The following is a 25,532-nucleotide window of genomic DNA, read 5'->3' on the forward strand; positions in this document are numbered from 1 at the left end:
AAAATAAAGTTAGCTGACATCTAAAAATTTTTATGATTTTTTTTATTAAAAAAAAAATTTTTTCATTTATTAAAAACTTGAAAAACTATAAGTGCAATTTTTATAAAATATTTTTTAGTTATAATTTAATAAATTAAGCAAAATAAAAAAATCAAAAATGTCGGATAACTTTATTATTATTGTTAAATTTGCCGCGCTTCTGTCTATACAATATAGGTTATTTGGCAAAATTTCTAAAATCAGCTGATGTAAATGAATTGTAGGTCAATCGGTCATTGCCACTCGTTAAAGAATCGTGCTCTTGAATGTTGAACCTCGTTATTAAAGGTTTTAACTAGTGTTTTTAATAATTAATAATATAAAAATGGCCAACGAATTATCGAAAGATGAATTATTATCATTAATTATAAAATGTACAAACTTTGCTGCTAAAAAACATAAAAATCAGCGACGACATGATTATGAAGCAACACCTTATATTAATCATCCCATAGGTAATTATATTAATTAAATTAAATAATTGAGGTTATTAAGTTTAATTTTATTTGTTTAGGAGTTGCTAATATTTTAACTGAAGAAGGCAAAGTGTATGATCCAAATGTTATTGTCGCAGCATTGTTGCACGACACTGTTGAAGACACTGACACGTCAATAGAAGAAATCGAGCGTGAGTTTGGTCCCAAAATAAAATCAATTGTCGCGGAAGTGACTGATGACAAGTCACTGCCGAGCCAAGAGCGAAAACGTTTGCAGGTGGTACACACACCTTATATAAGTCACGAGGCTAAGCTCGTTAAACTAGCAGACAAAATTTACAACCTGAGAGATCTTCAGAGATGTACGCCAGTCGGCTGGACAAGTACTCGTGTCCAAAATTATTTCCAGGTATTTATTTTATTTAATTAATTAAACAAGATCAGCTTGGCTGTTATTATTGTGAATTATTTATGATATTAGTTAACTGTCACTTGACAATTTTTTTATTTTATTTAACAAAAAGATTTGCTCCAAAAAATTATTTTTAAAAAATTGCATTTATTATTTATTAAATTTTCTAAATGTTTTTTTTTTTTTTTTTTTTTTTTTTTTCATTTTTTTATCCAGTAATTTATTTATTAAAAAAATTATTAAAAATCTGCTAAATTAATTTTCATTAATGAATGATATTAAAGTTAGCTGTCACTTGACCATTTTTTAATTTTATTTAACATTAAAAAATTTGTTCCAAAAAAATTTTTTTTTTTTTTATCCAGTAATTTATTTATTAGAAAAATTATTAAAACTTTGCTAAATTAATTTTCATTGATGATTTTAGTGGTCTAAAGATGTAATTCAAGGTTGCCGAGGTACCAATGATAAACTGGAGAATATATTTGACGGAATAGTATCTCAACAGCCGAAATCAAATGGTATTCAATGGGCAATAGAATATTTAAACTTTGTTTTTTTTAAACCATCTGCGAAGAGTTGATTATTTTTTTAACAATTTAAGGGTGATCCCGGTGATTGTCTCATTCTAATTACGATGATGAAAAATAAAGACTACTCCGAGATTATCTGGTAATAGATAATTAAACACAGAGAACAATTGTCTCAAACAGGTATTTTTATAGTAAATTTTTTATTTATTTAAACTCTTTAAAAGTTGCCTGTATATAAAATAACATGCTCATTTTTTATTAATAAAATTATAAAAAATACAAGGAATGGAGTGTTGATATATATTTTAAAAATTATTGGATGTAATTTTATTATTGACCGTGAATTTTATGAAATTCTTTCATGTAGTTGGCAAGTGCTTGGGCTTCCTCAAAAGTAACTGCATTGTATAAAGAAGCTCTTATCCCTCCAACAGATCTAATATAACAATTTTTAATTAACAACATGTAAGTTAATATTTATATTAATATATTTAATTTACCTGTGGCCCTTTAATTGAATCATCCCAAGTTTGGAAGCACCTGCAAGGAATTCCTTTTCTAAATCTTCATTGTTATTGCCGATTCTGAATGGCAAGTTCATGCGACTTCTGGCTTTTGGTTCAATAGGACAAGAGTAAAACCCATTGGAGCCTTTAATAACATCATAAATAAGGCCACTTTTTTTTATAGCAAGCTCTTCCATGCCCTTGATTCCTCCATTTCTCTTGATCCATTCAAACACGTGTTCAATAAAATAAACTCTGATAAATAATTAATAATAAAATATTATCTTGTTTTGTTGGAAAAGAGTTATTGTGGTGAAATAAGGACAAAATAAAAATGTAATCAATGAGCGTCATATTTATCATTCGATAAAAGTCCACTGATGGGTATGATGGTATGACACTCATTGCGTAACTAATATAATCTTAAAAGCTATTGACATGAACGGTTAATTATTTAATTGAAGCCGACTTACTGGAAGGTCGGTGGTGTGTTGTAGATTGAATTATTTTGAGCAACCACTGTAAAATCAAGGACAGACGGACACACTGTCATTGGATTGCCCAGAAGATCTTCACGCACAATTACAACAGTCACTCCAGACGGCCCGAAATTTTTTTGAGCTCCCGCATAAATTACTCCAAACTAAAAATGACATTATTCTAATTTTATAGTTAATTTATTAAAATAAAAAAATTTATTACCTTAGAGACGTCGAATTTTCTAGTGAGAATATTTGAAGACATGTCTGCTACAATAGGAACTCCATTTGTTTCAGGTACAAAGTCAAATTCAACTCCTTAAAAAATATATTTAGTAATTAAGATGATAAAAAATTAAAAACAACAATTATATAACTGATATTAAAGTTACTAACCGTGAATTGTTTCGTTGGCACAGTAATACAAGTATGAAGCATTGGGATCAAGCTTCCACGTCGATACGTCTGGTATTCCAGTGTATTTACTCATCTTGGGATGAACAATATTTACTTTTCCATATTTTTCGGCCTCTTTTGCTGCCTTTGACGACCACGAACCTGACAGATAATTATTTAATATTAATATAATTAAAATTTTTAATTATATAAAATAAAATAATTACCAGTCACAACATAATCAGCCGTTCCAGTTTTACCCATGAGGTTGAGAGGCACTGCAGCAAAGAGACCAGTTCCTCCGCCTTGCATCAACAAAATTTTATAATTGCTCGGAATATCTCTATAAATTTCAATTGATCAAATTAAAAGACTCATCAACTCAACCCGAACAATTTAAAACTACATACAATAGCTCTCGCAGACGATCTTGGGCATTCTGGTTTACTTTAGCATAGTCTCCAGATCTGTGGCTCAATTCCAGGATACTTATTCCAGTATTACCAAAATCCATCAATTCATCCTGGACTTCTTTCAGAACCTACATTGATAAAATAATAAATAACTAATTTATTATAATACTGAAATTAGCCATCAGCTGTTAATTTTAAAAATTTTTTTAACAAATATAACAAAAAAGCTTCTAAAAATTTTTTACTTGTAATTTTTATCAATTTTCATGTGTGGAATTTTTTAATTAATTTTTTTTTAATAATAATTTAATTGCTATAAAATTATAAAAAAAATTTTTTTAAGTCTTCCAACTTCAGTGTCATAATTTATTTATAACATAAAAAAGTGTGTCTTAAAGTTCGACGGCCTTTTGCACCCGGAATAAAAATCCGAATAATTTATAACCAGCCACATGACGCGATATACTTTAAATATAAAAATAACCGATTATAAATAATTATTAATGACCAAGTATCCACTCATATTATCAAAAGATTTATTTAAATATTATAAAACATGATAAGGTTTAAATCATCTTGAACTATTTATATAATTTTAATTTTATCTAAGTATATTGAACCGGTTATAATTTTTTCTTTCAAGTATTTATTCACTGATAATTGGTAAAAAAAAAAAAAAAAAATTAAATTAATAAAATACCTCTGCAGGAAGCTTGCCAGGTCCAGCACCAAAATTCATGACAACTTTCTTCTGATTTTGTGTCATATTGAAATAAAATAATTTCTGTTGCTATCCAGAAGATGAGATCGAAAGTAAGAGACTGAAACAGATCCACAAGTGATTGGTGATAAATAGCTAGCCAGTTTCTGGATCTCCCACCTCCACGTCAGTTTAATCTTCAGTGATAATTATCATATTTTCTCAAACTCTTTTTATTTTATCATTATTTAAAGAGATCTCTGAGGTTGATAAAGCAGACAATTGAATAAAATGAATGATCCATCGATCAGAAGCAGCTGATTTTAGATCATTACACACAGATTGCGTTGTCATGTCAAAACCTGACAAGTTTGAAGTTCTCTCAGTATTGGGAAACTGAGCATTTAAATACGCTATCTGGTGGTCAAATTTTGTACTAACGATTGTAGGATACTTAACCAAATGATAACTGTCATTTCTATGACAACAATCTTTTTTTTATTTAAAATTTTATATTTTCAAGGGACATAAGCTTTAAATTAAATTTTAAATAAATAAATATTGAACTTGATTTAAAAAAAAATTATATACGTATATTATTATTTTCTTAAGTATGGAATTTTCTGCTCATAAAAATAAAAGTAATGTATACTGTTGTGTTTATGGGTGTAAAAGTCATGCTTCTAAGCATGAAACAGTTCGGTTTCATGTATTTCCTAAAAAAAATGACAGTTTTGTGCTCCAGTAAAGGCTTCATATCATATTTTTCAAGGGCTGATTTATGTGGAGCACTCCAAACACATTTTTTATCTGTGCAAGTGATATTTTTTAAACTCTCCAGATCATTTCTGAAAGAGCAAAAAGATAAAATTATTACTTAAATAATGTATAAGGTCATTATTTTAATAATCATCAAAGAACGTATTTTAATACTTAAAAATCAAATGTCATAATTATCGGTTACAGAACAAAAGTACTCCCACAATATGCTTGCAAGTACCTCCTAATCCAGCTTTACATGAACATTCCATACCAATTATTTTGCCATCTTTTGAAATTTGGCCATTTATTTCGTGAGGTTCATTTTTTAAACTTGTTGTTTGTAAACAAAATGCGAGAAGGTGGTAAACATCACTCTCACTATTATTATTTACGATACCACAATTTAATATATGACCACGATCAATTATATTTTCGCCACCAATAAAGTTTCTACTATTGGGGGTAGAAGAACCAAATTTACATATTTCTTGGATAGACACACGCATTTTTATTTCTCAATTAATTACTTTTTATTCACATCAACGTGTACTTTAACGGATCAGCTGATACTATAATCCTACAATCGCTAGTTAGGTTTTCTACCACCAGACGGTCAAATTTTAAGCCACGCCCCTCCCACGGATCCCAATAGCCGCGGATTAAATCCACGAGCATGCGTGTTGAAGTTGATGATAGTATACATTGTCATACTGTAGTATGGTTTCTATGAATGCGATTAATAAACGAATCGGGACATTAGAACAGCCAGAGAATTGACCGGTGTTCTGGTCTGGGCGTCTGAGTTCTATCGTGCGTTTTATAAGTTGACCTTCACCGCCCTCGAGTTTAACGTCAATCCCTGCTCCTCGGCTAGTTCATAAAAATCTTGTGAACCTACTGAACAAGTTTCAAGCAGTTCATTCATCCAGTAATTCACCGTTTAACACGTAATAACTTCCTTGCACTAGCTCCAATTCTGTAAATCAAGGTAAATTTATTATTTATAATTACTATCAGAAACTATTAATATAATTTCATCACTCTGAAACGCATTTATGTACTAATTTTTTTTTTATCTCTCTTTTAATAATGTTTAAAATAAGCTACCGGTTATCTCTCAATTAACAATATCTGTAATAATAATAATAATAATAATAATGATAAAAATTTCTTTTAGAACTTGTATAAAAATAGAGTTCACTGTGATATGAACTTGACAACCAAGCATGGATATATCATTGCGTAATCGTACGATTTTTACGCACATCCGGAAAGTAATAATTAATCGATAGTTTCAAGGTCATTCATTTTTAATTGATATTTTATAAGAATTCTTCTATCTTTATTATTAAATAAAATCCTTTTATAAAAAAGTATTATTTAAAATGACGTAACAAAAACTAAAATCAATATTCTAGAATAATTAGCGAAAAATTGTTATTAAATAGCTGAAAGATTTTTTTAAAAGATAAAAATTAATTAAAATCTGAGAATTTTAAACCAGATTATTTTCATTTGCACATTAATTTTTTTTTTACGTTAAAATTTAGTTTATAAAAAAAAGTATTCACAGCTTATGTACGAAAAACCAGCACGTGTATTCGCGCATGTCAGGAACATACTTCCATTTTTATTTTCTAGCGACCTAACTGTATAAAAAAATCAAGGTGTAACATGTAACACAGACAAAACTATTATTCTTACGACTTAAATATAATTGTTGTATTATCTAAATACGTACACAAATACTTGGAGACTCTTTTGCCTTAGTTGAGAACTAGACTTGTCAAAAGTCAGTGACTAGTCATAAGTACATTTATTCAAGTAAAAGTTCTCTTCCTCATTTTTCAGTCGCAAATAAAATAATTTAGCGTCTAAATAAAATTATCCGTTCGGTAATCAAAAATCGTAAGTAAATTAGAAAAAGTGTCTACGTGACAGTGAGCTCGTTTTATCAAAACTACGTACAATCATTATCTATTTACTTTGAACGGTGTAATATTCCTCGAGGTATTAATGATATTAAGTACTTAGCCGGAGAAAAAAAGTAACGGTCACCGGTCTTTGTCATTGAAATTTATTTGGTGGCCATTGTGTTTTTTTCTAGATGCTTCTAATCGTCTATATAAATGTTTAATTTTTTTGCAATTTTTATAATACTGAAGTTAGCCGTCAGCTGTTAATTTTAAATATTTTTTTAACAATAAAAAAATTCTTATAAAAATTTTCACTTGTAATTTTTATTAATTTAACCATGTGGAATTTTTTAATTATATTTTTTTTTTTATAATAATTTAATTGCTACAAAGTTCTAAAAAAATTTCTAATGTCTGTCAACTTCAGTGTTATAATTTTTTTGACACTGCAGATTATACGTCGCTGATAATAAATAATTGTCAATATTTGCATAATAAAATTTCAATTTTTTACAAGACATTATCACGCCACGTTTTACAATATTACTTGTCAATATTTAAACAATGCATAGAATGTTTTTTTAAATTCACCAATATATTTTTAACATAAATTATTGAATGTCATAGACACGCGCAGACGCCGGTATTACCGCATAATACTTACATAAAAAAATTATATCCAAAATAAAAATAAAATTTCTAAACAAAAAATCAATTAAATCACTGAAATGTCTTCTAGTAATTTTGTTATAAATAATATTTTAATGTGATGACAATCACAACAGTCTGTTGCTATAACAACGGTAGGTTTGTTAACTAAAAAAAAGTATTAATACACATTCTGGCTGGCGTGTGATGACATAGCTTAGGTGCAAATTCATCAGTTTAATTTTGCAGACGATTATCACTGTCATCTTAATGCGAATAAGCTCGTCGTGTCATAAAACCGCGTCCGTTATCTTTAATCGTTTTCTTAGTTGCCGCATTAGTCATATTTGTGATAATAATTATTTTTCCTTTGAAATACAACGAGCCCACTGCTCACAATCAGTTAGATTCTCACGACACTGTTTGTGTTTATTTACAAAAGTAAATCAACCGACTTTATTAATAAATTATTATTTTTACCCTTTATTCTCGCAGCCCGTCAAAATGGTCTGGATTACAGCTGATGATAAGGTATCCTTGTCTAAATTCAAGTGTATAATATCACAGTTTTTTTTCTTTTTATTATATTTTTCTCAATTATCTAATAAATAAATAAATACGTACTTAGTGCTTTTACTTTTATTTATTTATTTATTTCTAAAGTTTTAAATTAACAAGTAGAAATTTTTTGTGTGTAGTGCGCTTTGTTCCATTTTTTATATAACCTTAGAGATACCTTTAACTAATATTCTATTTTTGTTGTCCTCGACACTAGCCTTCACTATTTGTCTGCACTTTAATTTATAAATATTTTAACTTTGTTTATTTAATTATCGACAATCTCACTTTTGTATAAAATAATTTTTTGAGTTGACGCATGGCTGATTAAATTATAATAATAATAAATTAATGTAAATAAAAATTGATTAAGATAATAAATACACTAATTTAAAGTGTACACACAATTTTATCACCACTAATTGCTCTCGATAGCTTATTATATTTATTATGATGAAAGAATATTACAAAATGTTTGAGACACGCGCCAACTTTAATTAATCTGCTCAAAAGATTTAATTAACTTATTAAACAATAAATATTAAATTGAAAGATGCTGTAATAAGTATCAACTATGATTTAATAATTTAAACCATTTATCTCGTTAGCAGTACTCGAGGTCATGCTTTTTAACCACTAAAATTTTATTTCACAAGTAGTTGATGTTGCAAGACCTCCTGTTGTATTAATATATTTATTTGCATTGTGATTTTTTGCTATTGTACTTTCTACAAATTTTCCTTAGGTACTTTATTTATTTTTATTTTCAGTAATGTCCTGCTGGTTTTACTGTCTAGTTGTATTGGTAAAACAATAAACTGACTAACTAATAAAAAAAAAAAATAATTACAGATGGAAGGTGAATCTAGCTTACGAGTCCAGAACTCTGAAAATCATTTGGACCACATCTGCAAGCTGGACATTGGTGTCCCTGCGCCCTTTTACCGGCTCTCAGGAATCATATGTACCATCGGACCAGTCTCGCGATCAGTTGAGATGCTGGAGAAGATGATTGAGACCGGTATGAACATTGCGAGAATGAATTTCTCCCACGGTTCCCACGAGTACCATGCTGAGACAATTAAAAATGTAAGACAAGCGCAGAAAAATTTGTCCGAGCGCAACAAAATGAACGTTCCAGTCGCTATTGCTTTGGATACTAAGGGTCCAGAAATCCGAACTGGTCTCCTTGAAGGCGTATGTATTTTTAAATAAAATTCTTTCATGTATTTTCTTTGAATTATTATTTATTATTATTATTTATTTCAGGGTGGCTCAGCAGAAGTTGAATTGAAGAAAGGACAAACATTCAAACTTACCACAGACAAAGCTTTCGGTGAGAAAGGAAACGCTGATGTCGTGTGGGTTGACTACGTAAATATCTCAAAGGTATTGAAAGTCGGCAACCGTGTATTTGTCGACGATGGTCTCATTTCTTTGATAGTCACTGAAGTCGGTAAGTGTTTTTAATAAGTAAATTATAAAACAAGTTGATTAAATTATTTTTTTAAATTTAGTTGCCGATGGAATCGTTACCAAAGTAGAAAACGGTGGAATGCTAGGATCACGTAAGGGTGTTAACCTTCCTGGAGTGCCTGTTGATCTTCCAGCAGTATCAGAGAAAGACAAGGCTGACTTGCAGTTTGGTGTTGATCAGGAAGTAGACATGATCTTTGCTTCTTTCATTCGTAATGCTGCTGCGTTGACTGAAATTCGCGGTATTTTGGGTGAAAAAGGAAAAAACATCAAAATCATCTCCAAGATTGAGAATCAGCAGGGTATGAACAATCTGGATGAGATCATAGAGGCTTCCGATGGAATAATGGTCGCTCGTGGTGATTTGGGAATTGAAATTCCCCCGGAGAAAGTTTTCCTTGCCCAAAAGTGCATGATCAGTCGATGCAACAAGGTAGGAAAACCTGTTATCTGTGCCACGCAGATGTTGGAGTCGATGGTCAAGAAACCACGTGCAACACGAGCTGAGACATCAGATGTTGCCAACGCTATTCTTGATGGTGCTGATTGTGTCATGCTTTCAGGTATTTTTTTTTTTATAATAAAATATATGTAAGAACCAAAATCAGGATATAGTAGACCAAATAATTTATTTTTTTCTTTTTATTTATTTCAATTTACGTGAATTGAAATAAATAAAAAGAAAAACATAAATCATTTCGTCTACTATGTCCTGATTTTGGTTCTTAAAAATTTGTAATAGTTAGACCTGAAATAATGAAAATATATATAAATCATTTTTATAATTTTATAATTCATAAAAAAATAAACTATTTAGGAGAGACGGCTAAGGGAGATTATCCTCTGGAGTGTGTTCGCATAATGGCCAACATCTGCAAAGAAGCAGAGTCTGCCATTTGGCACAATCAGTTATTTGCCGACTTGTCATCCAAGGCAGTAGCGCCAATTGACGCTACCCATGCTGTAGCGATCGCCGCAGTTGAAGCTTCTGCCAAATGTTTGGCTACTGCAATTATTGTAATTACAACAAGCGGTCGCTCAGCTCATCTCATCTCCAAGTACCGACCACGGTGCCCAATAATTGCCGTCACTAGGTACCATCAAGTCGCACGACAAGCTCATTTGTACCGTGGAATTTTGCCTCTTCTTCACACTGGTATTTATTATTTTATTTATTTATTCATCAAAATTTTAGACCCTGAAGCCTTAGCTCCCTAAGAGCCTTACATAGAAATGAATACATAGTAATAATAAAAGTAGTTAAACAGTAATGGATATGATGATGATACAGTAAGAATAAGAAAAGTAACGTTGTCTCAAAGCAAAGTCTATCCAAATTACTATCTAATGACTTTAGTTCATAAAACAAAAGAAAAGAAAAAATATGAATTTGAACATTTAATAATTTGAATATTTTAGTAATTACAGTTATTTATCTAGCAGTATGATGTGTAGCACTAAATGGAACAATGCATAAATTATATAAATTACAAAAGTCAATTAATTTTTGATAAAGACATTTAAACTAGAGAGTCAATAGTAATAATAATAATAATAATAATAATAATAATAATAATAATAATAATAATAATAATAATAATAATAATAATAATAATAATAATAATAATTGTTTATTTACTTATATGATTTAAATTTTATTCAAAATACTTTCTAATTTTGTATTCAAAGAGTACTTACTCACTATGTAATACTATTAAATTTCTACGGCCCTTAAGGAACGTCAGTTCTAGGGCCGAATGTCTTCAATAAATAAATAAAATAAATTAAAATTTTTATAATAAGAAATGAATAAATATATTATATAATACGTATTAACGAATAATTAAAATTTTAGAAGCACCTGTGGCTGATTGGTTGAAGGACGTTGACGTTCGCGTCCAGTACGGTATGACCTTTGGAAAAAGCCGTGGATTCCTGAAGACCGGTGACACCGTTATTGTAGTAACTGGATGGCAACAAGGCTCCGGTTACACAAATACACTTCGTATTGTGTACGTAGATGAGGATTTAGCTTTTGACCATACTCCAAGTCCAATCGTCAGCGATGATGACTCCTATGAAAACCTTTACTAGTTATTTAGTGCATGATCCAGCAACGTATCTTACTAACAACTCTGTCGTATACTAAGTTTAACCGCATGTAATTCCTATTATTCTTATTCTTACTTTTTAGTAAACCACTTATAATTTTCCATATATTCTATTAATTATTTTTTATTAAATAAATAGTTTAACAGATTATTTTTATTTGCAGTAACGTTGATTGAGGAGAAAAGAAGATGATGAGTCAAGAAGAGAACACTTAAAGAGAAAAAATAACATAGAAAATAATTTATGATCTGCCAATTCAAATTAACTTTCTGATTATCAATTATTTTATTTAATTATTCAAAAGTATGTAATAAAATTGCATTAAAAGAAGAAATTTTTATCATATTTAATTGCTGTTCTTAGACCAGTATTATTTTACTGTTGAAATAGTGTTTATCAAAGCAGTGCACGAAGTTGTAACAATTTAATAAACATTGTATAGTGTTTTAATGATGAATATCAATAAATTATGAATCACTAATAAATTTATGTATTTTATTTTAAAATTACCTAAAAGACAATTTTTTTTTTTTTTTTTTCTACTTATAAAATATAATTATTTATATTAAATACTTAAATCATTAAGTTAATATCAATCGGTAAATTTAAAAATTGCATTAATTGGATCAAAGATGGCGTTACAATATTTAAAAAAAAAAAAAGGACAAATGCATTTATAACTAAGTTCAATTTATTTTAATAAATTTTGACCTGTCAAAATGATATTTTAATTGGATATATATTTTTAACTAAATTACTTAAAAATTATAAATTTGATAGTTTAATAAAATTATAAATAAAAAAATTGTAAAACTCCAAAATGTCAAAAATTACTTCAAATCTAAAGAAGCAATCGGTAAGACATAAAAAATAAATAACTTTTAATTAATTAAAAATATTTAAAAAAAATAAACTTTATTTATAAAACAATAATGACGTAATTAGCATACAGAGAAATATTTAAATTAAACAGATAATGAAATTAGAGTCGCAAGTTGTACCGGAGCGTCAATTGGATGCTGCATATCAATGTACTCGAATCGATCATGAAATTAAATTGAATATCAACTGCAAGCCCTCACCCGCACGACTCACCAGAATCATCATCACTCTCAGTATTTATAAACCCACCGCTAAACTATTATCGTGTTATTTCAATTGTTTAAACAATCCATTTATTGTGTTTATCTGACCAAAATTATTTCAGGCGATAATAATGTACAAATTGAGAATATTGCGAAAGTAATCAATAATGTAGACATAGTACGATTAAACGTGTCTCACGGCGATGAAAATTGGCATCGGAAAGCGGTTAACAATTTACTGGAAGCCTCTGAACAACTAAGTACTCAACTGGAAACCTTTAATCCTCCATCAGTGGCTCTTGATCTACGTGGGCCTGAAATACGAGCTAAAATATTTAAAGATACCTCCAATTCAACCGTAACTCTCTGTTTAATTGTTAATCGTTAATTTGATGCTTATTCTCCCTAAAATAATTAAATAATTTATCTAATGCCATTAATTTAGGGTAACACTAAACTTGTAAAGGGCAGTGACGTAAGTCTATTAGCCGACAGTAAAACTAAACCTAGTGGAAAATCTTTAAGCCTCTGGACATCTTGCCCAGAATTACCAAGAGCGTCACAAGTTGGTCACAGAATTATTTTAGATCGCGGAGCTGTTTCTTTAAGCGTCGACCAAACAGGTCAAGTATTTTATATGAAAATTAAATTAGCCGATATTTAAAAATTTTTAGAATTTTTTTTATTAAAAAAATTATCACAAAAAAACAAGAAAAAAAAATTTCATTCGTAAAAAACTTGAAAAAATGTAAGTGCAATTTTAAAAAAATTTTTTTTTTCTTCTAATTTAATGACTAAAAAAAAAATCAAAAAATTAAAAATGTCGACTAACTTTATTATTATGTATTTTATGAAAATGAAGTTAACCGATGATACTAAAGTTAGCTGACGTTTTTAATTTTTTGATTTTTTTTTTTAATAATTAAATTAGAACAAAAAAATATTTTTTAAAAATTGCACTTACAGTTTGTCAAGTTTTTAACAAATGACAATTTTTTTTTCTTTTTTTTTTTTTTTTTTTTTGTAGTCATTTTTTCAATAAAAAAAATTTTTTTAATTAACTTAATTTTCATAGTTAACCGACATTTTACAACTTTTAGAAATTTTTTATTGAAAAAATTTCAATTAAACAATTAAAAAAAAAATTTCACATTTAAAAAACTTGAAAAACTATAAGTGCAATTTTTAAAAATTATCTTTTTAGTTGTAATTTAATTAATAAAAAAAATCAAAAATTTTTAGACGTCTGCTAACTTACAGTATTTTAACAATCGATAATTAATATTTTTTTATACTTAATATAAATACAGGTGAAGATTACATTAAGTGTAAAGTGATGAATACGGGAAGATTATCAGGGAACAAAATAATTCAGGCGATTGACACATCACTGGAATTACCAGGAATATCTGAGAAAGACGATGCAGACATTGACCTTGCACTTGAACTCGAGTGTCATTTTTTAATAATCTCGCACGTGCGAACCAGTAAAACGATTTCTGCTGTGAAGAAGCGCATTGAAGAGTCGAGCACTACTCATCAAATTTGTACGCTCGCTAAAATATCTTCGTCTCAGGGTGTTGATAATTTTGACGACATTCTACGAGTGGCTGACGGCGTGGTGATTGACAGAGAGGGTCTTCAAGTGGACATTGGATCCGAGAAAATATTCCTAGCCCAAAAATCAATGATTGCCAAGTGTGTTCGAGTAAGTTATAATAATAATAACAATAATAAATATTTTATTTATTATGCTGTGTTAATAAAATAATTAACGAGATTAATTAACATAATTGTGTCCCAGAGGAGAAAAGACAGAAAGCAGGTCATATCTGTTTTATGCTGTATAACAAAGCTCAAATTAAATGAAAAGCATGATTAATATTTACATTTTTATTTATATGTAGATTTGTAGATATCCTGAAAGATCTAGCCATAAATATAAACGATAATTTTATTAATAACTAATGTGGATGTGTGCTTGTATTTATATTTGGTAACAGGTTGGTAAGCCGGCAATATTAACCCATCGCGTGTCAACAACCGACGGTAGAGTGAAACTGGACCTCGACCTTCTGGCAAATGCAATTCTCGAGGGTGTTGACGGTATTTTTTTAGCCACCGGTTCTGTTGTTGATATGAATGAACTTGTAAAAGTTATCGAGGACGTCGACCTTGTATGCCGAGAGGCGGAATCCGCGAGATGGCAAAGACAAATTTTTCACGAGCTCAGTTACAAGGTACTCAATATCTTTATTATATATTTTTTATGATGACATCTTGTACTTGGGCAAGTCAAAAAAAAATTAAATAACGACTCTAAGTAAATAAAAAGGATGATTAAAGTAAAACTTTGAGTGAAATGAATGTCACAGATCAAAAGAATGCCAACGAGGAAATGGAAAAATATTTTCCGAGTGTAGAGCTTGTCATTAGATATCCAACTTATCATTTTCCATTTTAGATTTGTTATATAACTGAAATGTTATTTATTACATAATAATAATAATAATAATAACAATAGTAATAATATATAATATAGGAGAGTTTGTTATTTAATTATTCATTGATGACGTTGTGAAAAAGAGCAAGTATTTATTATTAAATAAATATACGTCACTTTGAACAAATAATATGTTGGCTGAAAAATGATAGTAAGATATATTTAACAATCGATCATTAGACATATGAGCTTAATCCATTAGCTTGTATGTCAACAGGACTCGTGGTAATTCATTTTAAACTTCTCTATCTGTCAAGTAATAACGCTCGTCTGTCTTTAGTTATTTATTTATTTATTTATTTATTATTTATCCAATTTTAAAAAAGTTATTAATAAAATTTCTATAAATAAATTTTTATTTATTTGATTTAATTGTCGTAGATTACAATCCCAACTGACTCAACCCACGGGGTTGTTATTGCCGCAGTGGAGCTGTCAATGAAGCTAAATACATCGGGAATTATTGTTACCACAACTACCGGGAGAGCTGCAATTCTTCTGTCTATTTATCGACCACGGTGTCCTGTAGTTGCTGTAACGCGGCATCGAATTGTTTCTCAATGCCTGAAAATTTATTTTGCCATTCACTCTATTCACTACACCTGTAAGACTATCAAATAACAATTATTATTATTACTTATTAATTTTATCAATATACTGACGTTATACTGTCAGTACTTGCATCACGAGGATGATGTTGAAACTAGACACCAAAAAGAGGGATGATATTTATAAGTACAATATAATTTTTGTAATTGATCATGCACGGAAAAAAGTAAACTGTAATATTCACTCGGATTTTGGTTAATTTTTATAGTTTCAAACAGTAAAGCGGACATCGGGGTGGCAAAAATATTAATATTACAGAACTTAATTAATGTAGAAAGTATAAAAGCCACAATTTATAATTTAATATCCAAAGTAAGTGATTAGTAGCTGTCACTGTAGTAAATAACGACTTTTTCAAATTGCCATTTCAATATATAGTCCATATTATGAGGAGAAGGGAAACTCAGATGTAATAGAAGGGGGTCTCACTCTGGGAGAATTCAAAATTTCAAACAGTAAAAATTATACTTTTAAAATTATTTTACCAGTCCAAGCAAGTCAATAATTACAGTTTGATTTTAACCGTTGCGTTCAAAATTTACCATTTTTTTTTTTGTAAATATTGACGTTGCTTGTATTAGAAATTTACTAACTTTATTTTATACTTTTTACAGATCATAAGATCATTTTTTAGGTACGAAATGATAAATATCAAAGTCTGAATTGTTAATTATTATACTTAAACATTTTAGACATTTACATAGCGAATATTACTGTTTGAAATAGTATTTTCTTTCGTGTAAAGAGTAAATTGTAACGTTTAAATGGTAAATATTATATAGTGAATAGTAAAATCACGATTTTACTGTTTGAAATGGTAATTTTTAGCAGTTGATCATTACTATTATTATAAATCGACTGTTATTTATTATACAGTTTACTGTTTTACGTGTGGTATAATCGATCTTTGCAAACGTAAATAATAACAATTGACAAGATATTATATTGTAATTTGTTTGTTTGTTTGGTAAAAATATTAAATATATAATGGGTAAGATATTTGTATTAATCATTTGACTGTTTTATGTAAATACAGGTGAAGCAAATTCAAATTGGAGTGATGACATTGAGGCGAGAGTTAAATGCGGTATGAATTACCTTCGTCAGTCAAGTTTTGTTAAAGTGGGCGATCCAGTGGTGGTTGTAGGGGGATGGCGTACTCACGATCAAGGATTTACTAATTCCATTCGTGTAGTCTATGTTTCACTGCCATCAATTACGAGCATCGGTGATGATTTTGAGGAAGCTTGGTGACGTCATATGTTACTCTAATAATAAGTAACAAATGGAGGTAATTATTTATTATAATTATAAATTAAACAATGGCTCATTTTTATCTGAAAACAATCAAGAGGTTATTAATCAATTGATCCAACGATGTTGACGATGAGATATAAAATTGTTATCTCTAGAGTTACGCGTTACAATTTATGAAGCAGAGAACAAATATTCACTAAGCGTGAACAAAGTTGACAGATGTTTTAAATCATTTAAATACGTCACTAATTTTTTATTTTATCAAAATTTATCTTTTATTTCTAAGCTAAGGGGAATCTTTTCTATTGGAAATTAAAAATAGCAATTCATTGTCGAGGACGTTGAAAATTCTTTTGTAAAAAAGTAAAAAAAAAAAAAACAGAGATCGTGTGTGTGTGTATGGCCCACGTCTTCTTTATCCCATTGAAAACAGGGTATATAATAAATCAATACCGATGGAAACTGATTACTGATTAGATACTATTGGTCACTCAACAATTGATAAAAGCTTACATACCAATGACGAGGTCAAGCTGTTTAACAACAATAGAGAGATCGAAAATTCGTATCATTTGTTAGTTAAAGAATAATGAGTCTTCATTTTTCTTTTTGATTAATTGTTAGAGTTTCTGTATCAGTGAAAAAAAAGATAACAAACTTCTTCAACCAGTCAACCGTTTCATTTCTATAAATTAGATCGTACTGTAATAATAAACGAGGAAGGAAGAAGAAAAAAAAATTATTCACGATGATACTCAGCGGCGTATTCCGGTGAATATTCGTATATTCGATGGACCGTGAATAAATCTGAGGGTCGTAGTTTACTTTTCATCATCTCCCTAAATACTCGGATGTAATAGATATAATAGATGGTATTTTTATTCTATTATAAAATTAATTATATGATAAATAATAGTTATTCTAAAAAAAAAAATAATTTATTTATTAAAATGATCTTTCTATATAAAGATGTGTAAATATATGCTAGATATTTTTTACCCTCGTAGCGTTAAAGAAAGACAATAATTTCATGTGTTTATTTAGACATTAGCAGTACTTGTCACATCGTCACATGTATACTGTCATGTAAACGGTATGTCAGTTGTCAAGGGTAGACAAGCTCAAGAACCCGTGTTTTAGTAGTCTCAATATTGCTACTTAACTGTCTTTTGCTCTTTTGACGTTTCCCCAACCTATTATATTATTACTTTTTGTTTAATTTAATTTAATTAATAAAAATGCAAATATTTTTTTAAAAAGTTCCAATGCACTGATCAATAATTTTAATAAAATGAATATTTTACGCATATTAATTACTAGATTACGGATAATATTTCACGACGAGATAGATATAGTTGTAAAGAGTTAGAAAATTTTCTGACTAGCTCAACGTTAATTATCTTTGGAAACTTTGATCCTATACCCACTCTAGCTCCATAATAATGATCTCATTTATTGTAATAACCAAAGAGTGGATTAAATAATATTTTTTTATTTTATAATCACCTTTTCATTATCATTAACATTCATTGAAGTTACTTTTAATGTATATATTTTGGAGTACTTACGGAAGTAATATGTCTTATTGCCACACCTACGATGTCAATCGTAGGCGTCTGAAAAAAAAAAAAAAAAAAAAAAAAAAAAAAAAAAAAATTAATTCTAAAAAAATAAGCATTTTTTTTCCTGGTAAAAATGAAAATGTAGATAAATTTTAATCAGAGAATGTGTTTTAGGTTTCAACGCCAGGACTTGTATATTTCTCGTATTACGTCCACGGAATTTATTTAGAGTGTGGTCGTGCAAATGTTAAAAAAAAAGTTTTACACGAGAAGAAATAAAAAAATAAGGAAAATACGAGTACAAGAGAACGAAAATGAACAAGTCACGTAGGATTATATGTAGCCACGTGGGTAAAAAAAAAAAAGAAGAGGAAGAAGAAGAAGAAGAAGAAGAAGAAACTGTGAAGGAATGGAAAGTTGGGAAAAAAAAAGTAAATTGGTAAAATATGACGTATGCTGGTGCTGTCATTTGAATCAGGAGATTGAAGGAAATTAAAAGACATCCATATATTCAGCAGCCCTGCTGTTCGTAATGTTCCTCGTTAAGGTAAAATCTTGGCAAAGACTCGTTCATCTTGACAGTGTAGCTCTTGAAAGATTCCTTAATGAAGATAGCAGGTCGTAAATAATGTAGACCACATCGAGGGATGAGTAGACATACATATAACTAAAAAAGAAGAAAGAGAAAAGCAAGGTATAGGGTAAATTGTCGCGATAGACAGCGAGCTTGCGCGCTTACTTGCTCGGAAACTTTTCCCGCCCTTTTACCCTCTCCAGATTCACCCACCTGTCGTCCACCCTTGGCTGATATATATACAAAGCGCCCGGCAGAGTTTCGTCACTCTTGCGCTAACTTTACCGTCGTTGAAAATTACTCAGGGGTTGTATTATCTGATACTACCGCAACTAGTATCTTTTTTGTGCTAATCCAACAGGAAGACTGACTAAGTGAATCCTCTGGTTTCCGGGCTGCTAAACCTTTTTTTCCGGTGAGTAACCCAAAATAACTTTTTATTAGTCAAACCTTTTTTTATTTTATAAAAACATTTTTTTACTTAAAATAAAAATTTGAATTAAAAATTATTTTTTAAAATGTCAATAGTAATTAATTGCCGTGATGAAGAAAGATATTTTTTTAGTACAAAGGAAATTAACCTTCGTGGTGAATAAAATCGAATTCCAGCGAAGCAGGAAGATAGAATATAAAAAGTGATTTCGCTTTGAGTCTTTTGTGATAAAAACTACAGACTAGAGTTTCATTTTATTAGTAATACTATTCTTTTGTAATATTTTTAGTGGCGTCAAACGCGTTATACCGGGATAGGTAATATACTTAGATAGTCGCGTGCAAGTTGGTCTCATATACCAGAGAAGCTCGCACGTAAACACGTATAATCGACGGAATGTACGGGCAAGCGAGCACAAAAGGTAAAAAATACTTTACTCCTATCCCCAACTTTTAGAGGGCTCGTGGATATTGGAGCACACGCTTCACCAAGCAAATTACGAGCTCCCACAGGTGGAGCACACCAACAGATACATATACGGAATAGATGAGGTTACTCTCTTTCTTTTTTCTTTTCTATAATCATACGTTAACACACAAATTCACAAATTTTATACTTTATTATGACATCCTTTATTCATACTTTTATATATCTTGTTTTTCATCAATATGTAGATTTTAAACCACCAGTCGTAAATTTTACTATTCATATCAACAATAATTTTCGTTTATTATTCTAGATTAAACCAAGAAATTGATACCTCTATATTTGTTCAATCTATAATACGCCGCTTGTACTGTAATTATTGTATGATCAAATTCACCAAATCGTATTGGATTTAATGGTCTAAACTTTATACGCTCATATTATATCTAAAAACATGTGTGTTAATAATTTATCAGATAAATCTTTATTGGAAAAACGTGCGATAATTTTACCAAAATTATTATTTAAATAAGATAGTTTTTTTCTGAAAGTTTAAAAATAAATCACATTAATCTCAACCACTAATTATCCTACGGTCTGACCATTCGCGTACTATTTCTACTTTATATCACAGTTTAATCTGTATTGGTCTTTAAAAAATATTTTCAGTAGCAATTGAGCATTAATTTATATTTGCTGAATGTCAAATTATGGTATTAAATAAATTTTATTGATTCAATAAATAAATTAAACAGTATATTATTATTGTTGATAGTATGGTCATAAAATAATATTGATAATTTAAAGAGAATAATTAAAATATAATCCAGATGATTGAAAATTTAGAGAAATATTTGTTTATTAAATGAATAATTTAAAAACATTTAAAAATATCAATATTATATTTAGTAGATTTATCGTATGTTACCGGAAACATTTTATTAAACGAGATTAATTTATTGCCCGTTGAATTATTCAAGTCAAGTTTGCCGTAGATTTTTTGTTGGTTTTAGTTCTGTAAACGCGAGTGACGTGAACACCGACTATTTAAATGGTAATTACAAAAATAAAAACAGCAAAAGGTACATTGTTAGCACAAAAAGTGACCATGGGGTTGTTAGTCGACGTTGGATTAATTTTAATCTCGTAATCATTTTTCTCTATTTTGTAATTTCTTTTTACCCTCTAGCGTATCTAATCTCGATACTACTTTATAGATCAAAATAAATCTCATTTTGATTTTCTTTTCATACGCTAGTACAATCGCTGAATAATAAAACCATGTCAATAGTATAGCATATACATTAATAATTTAATTATTTTCGTTAGCATAATGGATACATTTTTTATACAGAAAGCTCTTGGCGTAATTACTATCTCTCTGACACTTTTTTATTATTCCATGTCAAGAATTTTTTTTAAATCTTCCGACGGAGAATTAGCAATTTCTATATTTACTTATTTAAAAATGCGACTAAATTAAAACTTTTGTAATTATTTTACTCGCTTCAAGAATTTCCAAGTACAATCACTTTATATTATTATGTATTAATATATTTTCTATCTTTTCTTTCTTCTTCTTCTTTTTAATAAATTTCATAAAACTTACATTAAATTAGCATTCTTAATTAAACTCTTGTTTAATTTTTAATCAATCTTTTCATCTAGTTCCTTTCAATTCTGAGAATAAAAAAAATAAATTCACATGACTTTTATTTTGCCTCAATAGGGAGCAAATGACGTGTGAAAATTTTTCCACAATTCAATCTAAAAAAATGCATGTCATAAATATTAACATATTATATTAATAGTGTTCTATTTATAGTTAAATAAAAATAATGTTTTTATACTTTTAAATTATTCAATAAAGTTACAAAAGTGTAAAGAAGAAATTAAGTATTTTTTTTTTTAAATAATAAACATTCGTACAGTTTCTTCATTGAGCAAGTATTTTTATTGTATTATATTATATTTTATTTCCATTGAAGCTCAGCGCAAGTTTAACCTGACGTAGGAAAATTTAAAGGCATTGTTCAATACTTTTATTCACAGATACGATATATTTATTCAACTCTATATCCGACATGCTATTTGAATGTCGTCATAATTTTTGTTTTCCTGGATTATTATTTAAAAAAATAAATAAAAAAACCGTATGTTAACGGAAATGTAAAACAACTAATGTATAATAAATTAATTAAAAGCTTAAAACAAAAATTTTGCTGTGGTTTCAGGTATAACAAAGGGAGCATAATGAGGAGTTACAGATGCGCTATTGTCTTGTTTTTCATCCTGGGGGCTGCACTTGCTGCAGAAAACTACCTGGATTACGGAGGTAAAGCTCATTCATTATTAATTCAAAATTTCTCTTGTCTCGCTACTATTGCTAAAAGTTTAACAAAAAAAAATTTAGAGATAAAAAAATATCAAACTCTTACAACCTACAACACGTATTGTGTGTTAAATATATTAATATGATACCTCTTTAATTTCCGGATTTTATTTTTATCCGCGTAAAACTTTCTTCCTGGATTTATTTTTGTAAATACATGTTGTTGTATTTAATCCAGGAAATTAATAATTAATTCCTATTGTTACTCTTATAAATAGCGAAAAGTTAAAGTCACAAAAATAATTGCAGTATTAATTATAAACTTTAATTTTAATTAAATATTTATAAAAAAATTAATACAGTAAAATTGGCGAAAAGTTTTAATTGAAGGGTTTTATTAATTTATTTTTTCTGATAAAACATTGGTATTTAATATAATTGCCATTACTTTTAACAGCTGACTGAATTGTAAATAAAAAAATAAATATTATATTGAATGTAATAATGTCACAACCTTTAACGACATCCGGGATAATGAATTTTATCATTTTAATTAATTTTATCTTATCAATGATCGCCGAAATAATAGAGAATAATACAGAGTGGATACAATAGGTGAGTGTTTATAAAAAATATATTGCAAAGATCGTATGTAATTGAAATAGAGTGTTATAAATAAAGGATAATAGGAGAATCTATTGCGTAAAAGTTAAACTCAACGGATTTTTTCTACTCATTATTTTTTCATTACTATGAACCTTAGTCAAGCGGCCGAAAGGCGATAGATTTCTTGGCACATTACATTTACCGTCGCTGGGAAGTGTTGGACACTAGAACTGTTATGTGAGATTTTTTTTCTTTTTTTTTTTTTTTTTTTTTTTTTCTCGATTCAACCGAGAAACTGAGAGCGAAAAAGCCGCATGGGAGTTGAGAAACTTTTTTAATTTAATCGATTATCGACAACCAAATAGCTATCACTGACGTTCACTGATACAAATTATAACATCTATCTATCTATTGTATTCAAACTTTTAAAACTCTATTTAAGTTTTAATTATTTATTACTTATTAATAATCATAAACTCTGACATTTTGCCAAAGAGCCAATAATAATAAATTAATAAATAATAAAAAATTGTGGCGACATTAATGAGTAATAAATATTTTGTCTCTTGCAATATTTCCAAGATTAAGAGCCTAATATCATTTTTTTTATATATACTTTCCCGAGTGATCATAATATTGTCGTAAAAATATTCTTATATTACCCATAACAAAGTATCTTCAGAAAGCTATTAAAAGTCTACGTTATATAAATATATTATTTTATTTTATCAGTGACAATTTAATTAAAGTAACTAAAGAAAAAAAAAATTAATAACTTTGATAACATAATTCAATATTTTAGTTTATGACCTTTTGCCTTTATTCTGAAATTAAACTCACCCGCAATCGATAATCCTCTAAAGTATAAAATGATAATAATTTTTTTAGAAGAAAATGCGGACCGCAATATCGAAAATCTGAAGGAATTCTACAGGTACTTGTTGCGACGCAATTCCCTGGAAGGGTTGAGATCATCAATGTCTCTTGATTCACCGTACGAACATCTGATGATACGAAAATCACAGCGGTCACCATCCCTGCGTCTTCGGTTTGGTCGTTCTGATCCAATGATACCCAAGGTAAATTATCTCCCTGTCGTCACATTTGTCCTTCTGCATGTACTTTATTACGCAATAGCCTGAAAGCCAAATAATCTCAGTTTTTTTTTCTTTCAAACGATTTAAAAGACATAGGTCAACGTTAATGCCCGGGAAATTTATCTGTGTATACATAGACTGTAATTTTTTGCAAGTAAATTCAACAAGACTGGAGGAAAAGACCTGCCAAGAAAGCTTTTTTTATCTTCTAGAATTAATCTCGGGAGAATGCTTCCCTTTTTTTACACTCTGATAAATTAATGAATGAATTTGTTACAATTTACTGGAGATACGGAAGTGTTTACTGTTCTCTAATTCGTCTATTGTAAACTCAAGATTCTTAAAAGTTATTTGCATAAATTAAATTTCCGTAACATTAAAATAATACTAAAGTTAGCCGACATTGTTAATTTTTTTTTTAATTTTTAAATTAGAACTAAATAATATTTTTTTTAAATTTCACTTGTAGTTTTTAAAGTTTTTTAAAAATGAATTTTTTTGTAATAATTTTTTTAATAAAAAAAATTCTAAAAATTTTTAGATGTCGGCTAACTTTATTTTCATAACATTAAAATGAAAATAAAGTTAGCCGACATTTCAAAATTTTTACAAATTCTTTATTGAAAAAATTTAAATTAAACAATTAAAAAAAAAAATTCCACATGTAAAAAACTATAAGTGCAATTTTTTATAAATATCTTTTTAGTTGTAATTTAATTAATAAAAAAAATCAAAAATTTTTAGACGTCTGCTAACTTTAGTGTCCGTAACATTAAAAACTTTTTGGAATAAAATTTTTTTTAAATAACGTGACTAGTTTGACAAAATAATGTAAAGTAAAATTAAAATTCAGATGACTAAAATTTAATTGACTCGTCGGTTGTCAAATTATCTGTCTATTAGCAATTTCCGGCAGATTATATTAAATAAAAAGTAAATTGAATTTATTTACAGGGAAATCTATTAACGAGATCGGCATCAAACCCAGCATCTTTTGAGGACAATTGAGACTACTGGCTACATTGCGTATTAAATATGAAATAATTTTCATACCTGAATAAAGGCTTTTCTTTCAATATAATTAATAATATTAAAATTTATGCTAAAATTCAAATAATAAGTATATTATCTTAAAAATATTATAATCCCATTTTCAATCTTACTATATATTTTATCTTTTTCCGCGCTTTTATTTTATTTTTTATAATTATGTCCTGAATTTTTAAAAAATTTATAACTATACTTTGAAAAAATTGTAAAAAAAAAACATATAAGTGTAAAAAATGGCAGAGTGTCGTTAGTTATTGGCTCTATCTGTGTCTCTGTCTCTCGTGCTCTCTCATATATATATATGTTAAACACACAGAAATATACAAATATATATATATATATATATACTTATTATAATTACATGTCAATATAAATATAAATATATTATAATTAATCAATTGTAGAAATATTTTTTACAAAGCTCTTTAGCTAATATTATTTGTTTATTTATTAATTTAAGTATTAAACTGATTAAAAATAAAATACTATAATTAATATGATTTATTAATTAATAAATGTGCCAAATATTTTGATCATTCTGCATCATAATAAATATTTATACTTATACTTACCTATGAAGCCTCTTAAATATTAAATATAAATATAATATG

At 28.4% G+C, this 25,532-nt stretch overlaps 5 protein-coding genes across 10 annotated transcripts; 4 read left to right on the forward strand and 1 right to left on the reverse strand.

Moving 5' to 3' along the window:
- The first annotated feature begins 242 nt into the window (after positions 1-242).
- On the forward strand, positions 243-1,684 carry LOC123275154 (guanosine-3',5'-bis(diphosphate) 3'-pyrophosphohydrolase MESH1). 3 transcript variants are annotated; one of them, XM_044743086.1, is made up of 4 exons: positions 243-494; positions 554-885; positions 1,316-1,409; positions 1,542-1,684. In XM_044743086.1, the coding sequence occupies exons 1-4, from the start codon at positions 365-367 to the stop codon at positions 1,562-1,564; spliced, it is 579 nt and encodes a 192-aa protein (XP_044599021.1). In that variant the 5' UTR covers positions 243-364; the 3' UTR covers positions 1,565-1,684. The 3 variants fall into 3 exon arrangements, with proteins under 3 accessions (XP_044599021.1, XP_044599020.1, XP_044599022.1); XM_044743087.1 differs by having other exon boundaries at positions 244-494; positions 1,493-1,553; XM_044743085.1 differs by having other exon boundaries at positions 1,316-1,553.
- A 49-nt stretch (positions 1,685-1,733) lies between these two features.
- Positions 1,734-4,121, reverse strand: LOC123275153 (probable phosphoserine aminotransferase). The gene is made up of 8 exons (XM_044743084.1): positions 3,916-4,121; positions 3,213-3,343; positions 3,030-3,145; positions 2,803-2,964; positions 2,630-2,724; positions 2,401-2,570; positions 1,922-2,182; positions 1,734-1,857 (listed from the first exon to the last, which is right to left on the reverse strand). The coding sequence occupies exons 1-8, from the start codon at positions 3,979-3,981 to the stop codon at positions 1,752-1,754; spliced, it is 1,107 nt and encodes a 368-aa protein (XP_044599019.1). The 5' UTR covers positions 3,982-4,121; the 3' UTR covers positions 1,734-1,751.
- Positions 4,122-5,427: 1,306 nt separating this feature from the next.
- Positions 5,428-11,685, forward strand: LOC123275152 (pyruvate kinase-like). 4 transcript variants are annotated; one of them, XR_006511640.1, is made up of 8 exons: positions 5,438-5,665; positions 7,737-7,772; positions 8,652-8,996; positions 9,069-9,255; positions 9,317-9,838; positions 10,093-10,431; positions 11,131-11,436; positions 11,551-11,685. XR_006511640.1 is itself a non-coding variant. In XM_044743083.1 (8 exons), exons 2-8 carry the CDS (start codon positions 7,746-7,748, stop codon positions 11,561-11,563), a joined length of 1,590 nt encoding a protein of 529 aa, XP_044599018.1. In that variant the 5' UTR covers positions 5,440-5,665; positions 7,737-7,745; the 3' UTR covers positions 11,564-11,685. The 4 variants fall into 4 exon arrangements, 1 of the variants encoding a protein (XP_044599018.1); XM_044743083.1 differs by having other exon boundaries at positions 5,440-5,665; positions 11,131-11,287; XR_006511641.1 differs by lacking the exon at positions 5,438-5,665 and adding an exon at positions 6,431-6,585.
- A 518-nt stretch (positions 11,686-12,203) lies between these two features.
- LOC123275151 (pyruvate kinase PKM-like) lies at positions 12,204-19,393 on the forward strand. The gene is made up of 9 exons (XM_044743082.1): positions 12,204-12,243; positions 12,361-12,502; positions 12,595-12,830; positions 12,918-13,095; positions 13,783-14,180; positions 14,476-14,712; positions 15,357-15,579; positions 16,621-16,875; positions 18,578-19,393. The coding sequence occupies exons 1-8, from the start codon at positions 12,208-12,210 to the stop codon at positions 16,836-16,838; spliced, it is 1,668 nt and encodes a 555-aa protein (XP_044599017.1). The 5' UTR covers positions 12,204-12,207; the 3' UTR covers positions 16,839-16,875; positions 18,578-19,393.
- On the forward strand, positions 19,238-24,983 carry LOC123275156 (short neuropeptide F-like). Its single transcript, XM_044743088.1, has 4 exons — positions 19,238-19,392; positions 22,071-22,171; positions 23,663-23,853; positions 24,826-24,983. The coding sequence occupies exons 2-4, from the start codon at positions 22,090-22,092 to the stop codon at positions 24,877-24,879; spliced, it is 327 nt and encodes a 108-aa protein (XP_044599023.1). The 5' UTR covers positions 19,238-19,392; positions 22,071-22,089; the 3' UTR covers positions 24,880-24,983.
- The last annotated feature ends 549 nt before the right edge of the window (positions 24,984-25,532 follow it).

Source organism: Cotesia glomerata, linkage group LG1 (genome assembly GCF_020080835.1).
Source record: "Cotesia glomerata isolate CgM1 linkage group LG1, MPM_Cglom_v2.3, whole genome shotgun sequence".
Taxonomy (NCBI): domain Eukaryota; kingdom Metazoa; phylum Arthropoda; class Insecta; order Hymenoptera; family Braconidae; genus Cotesia; species Cotesia glomerata.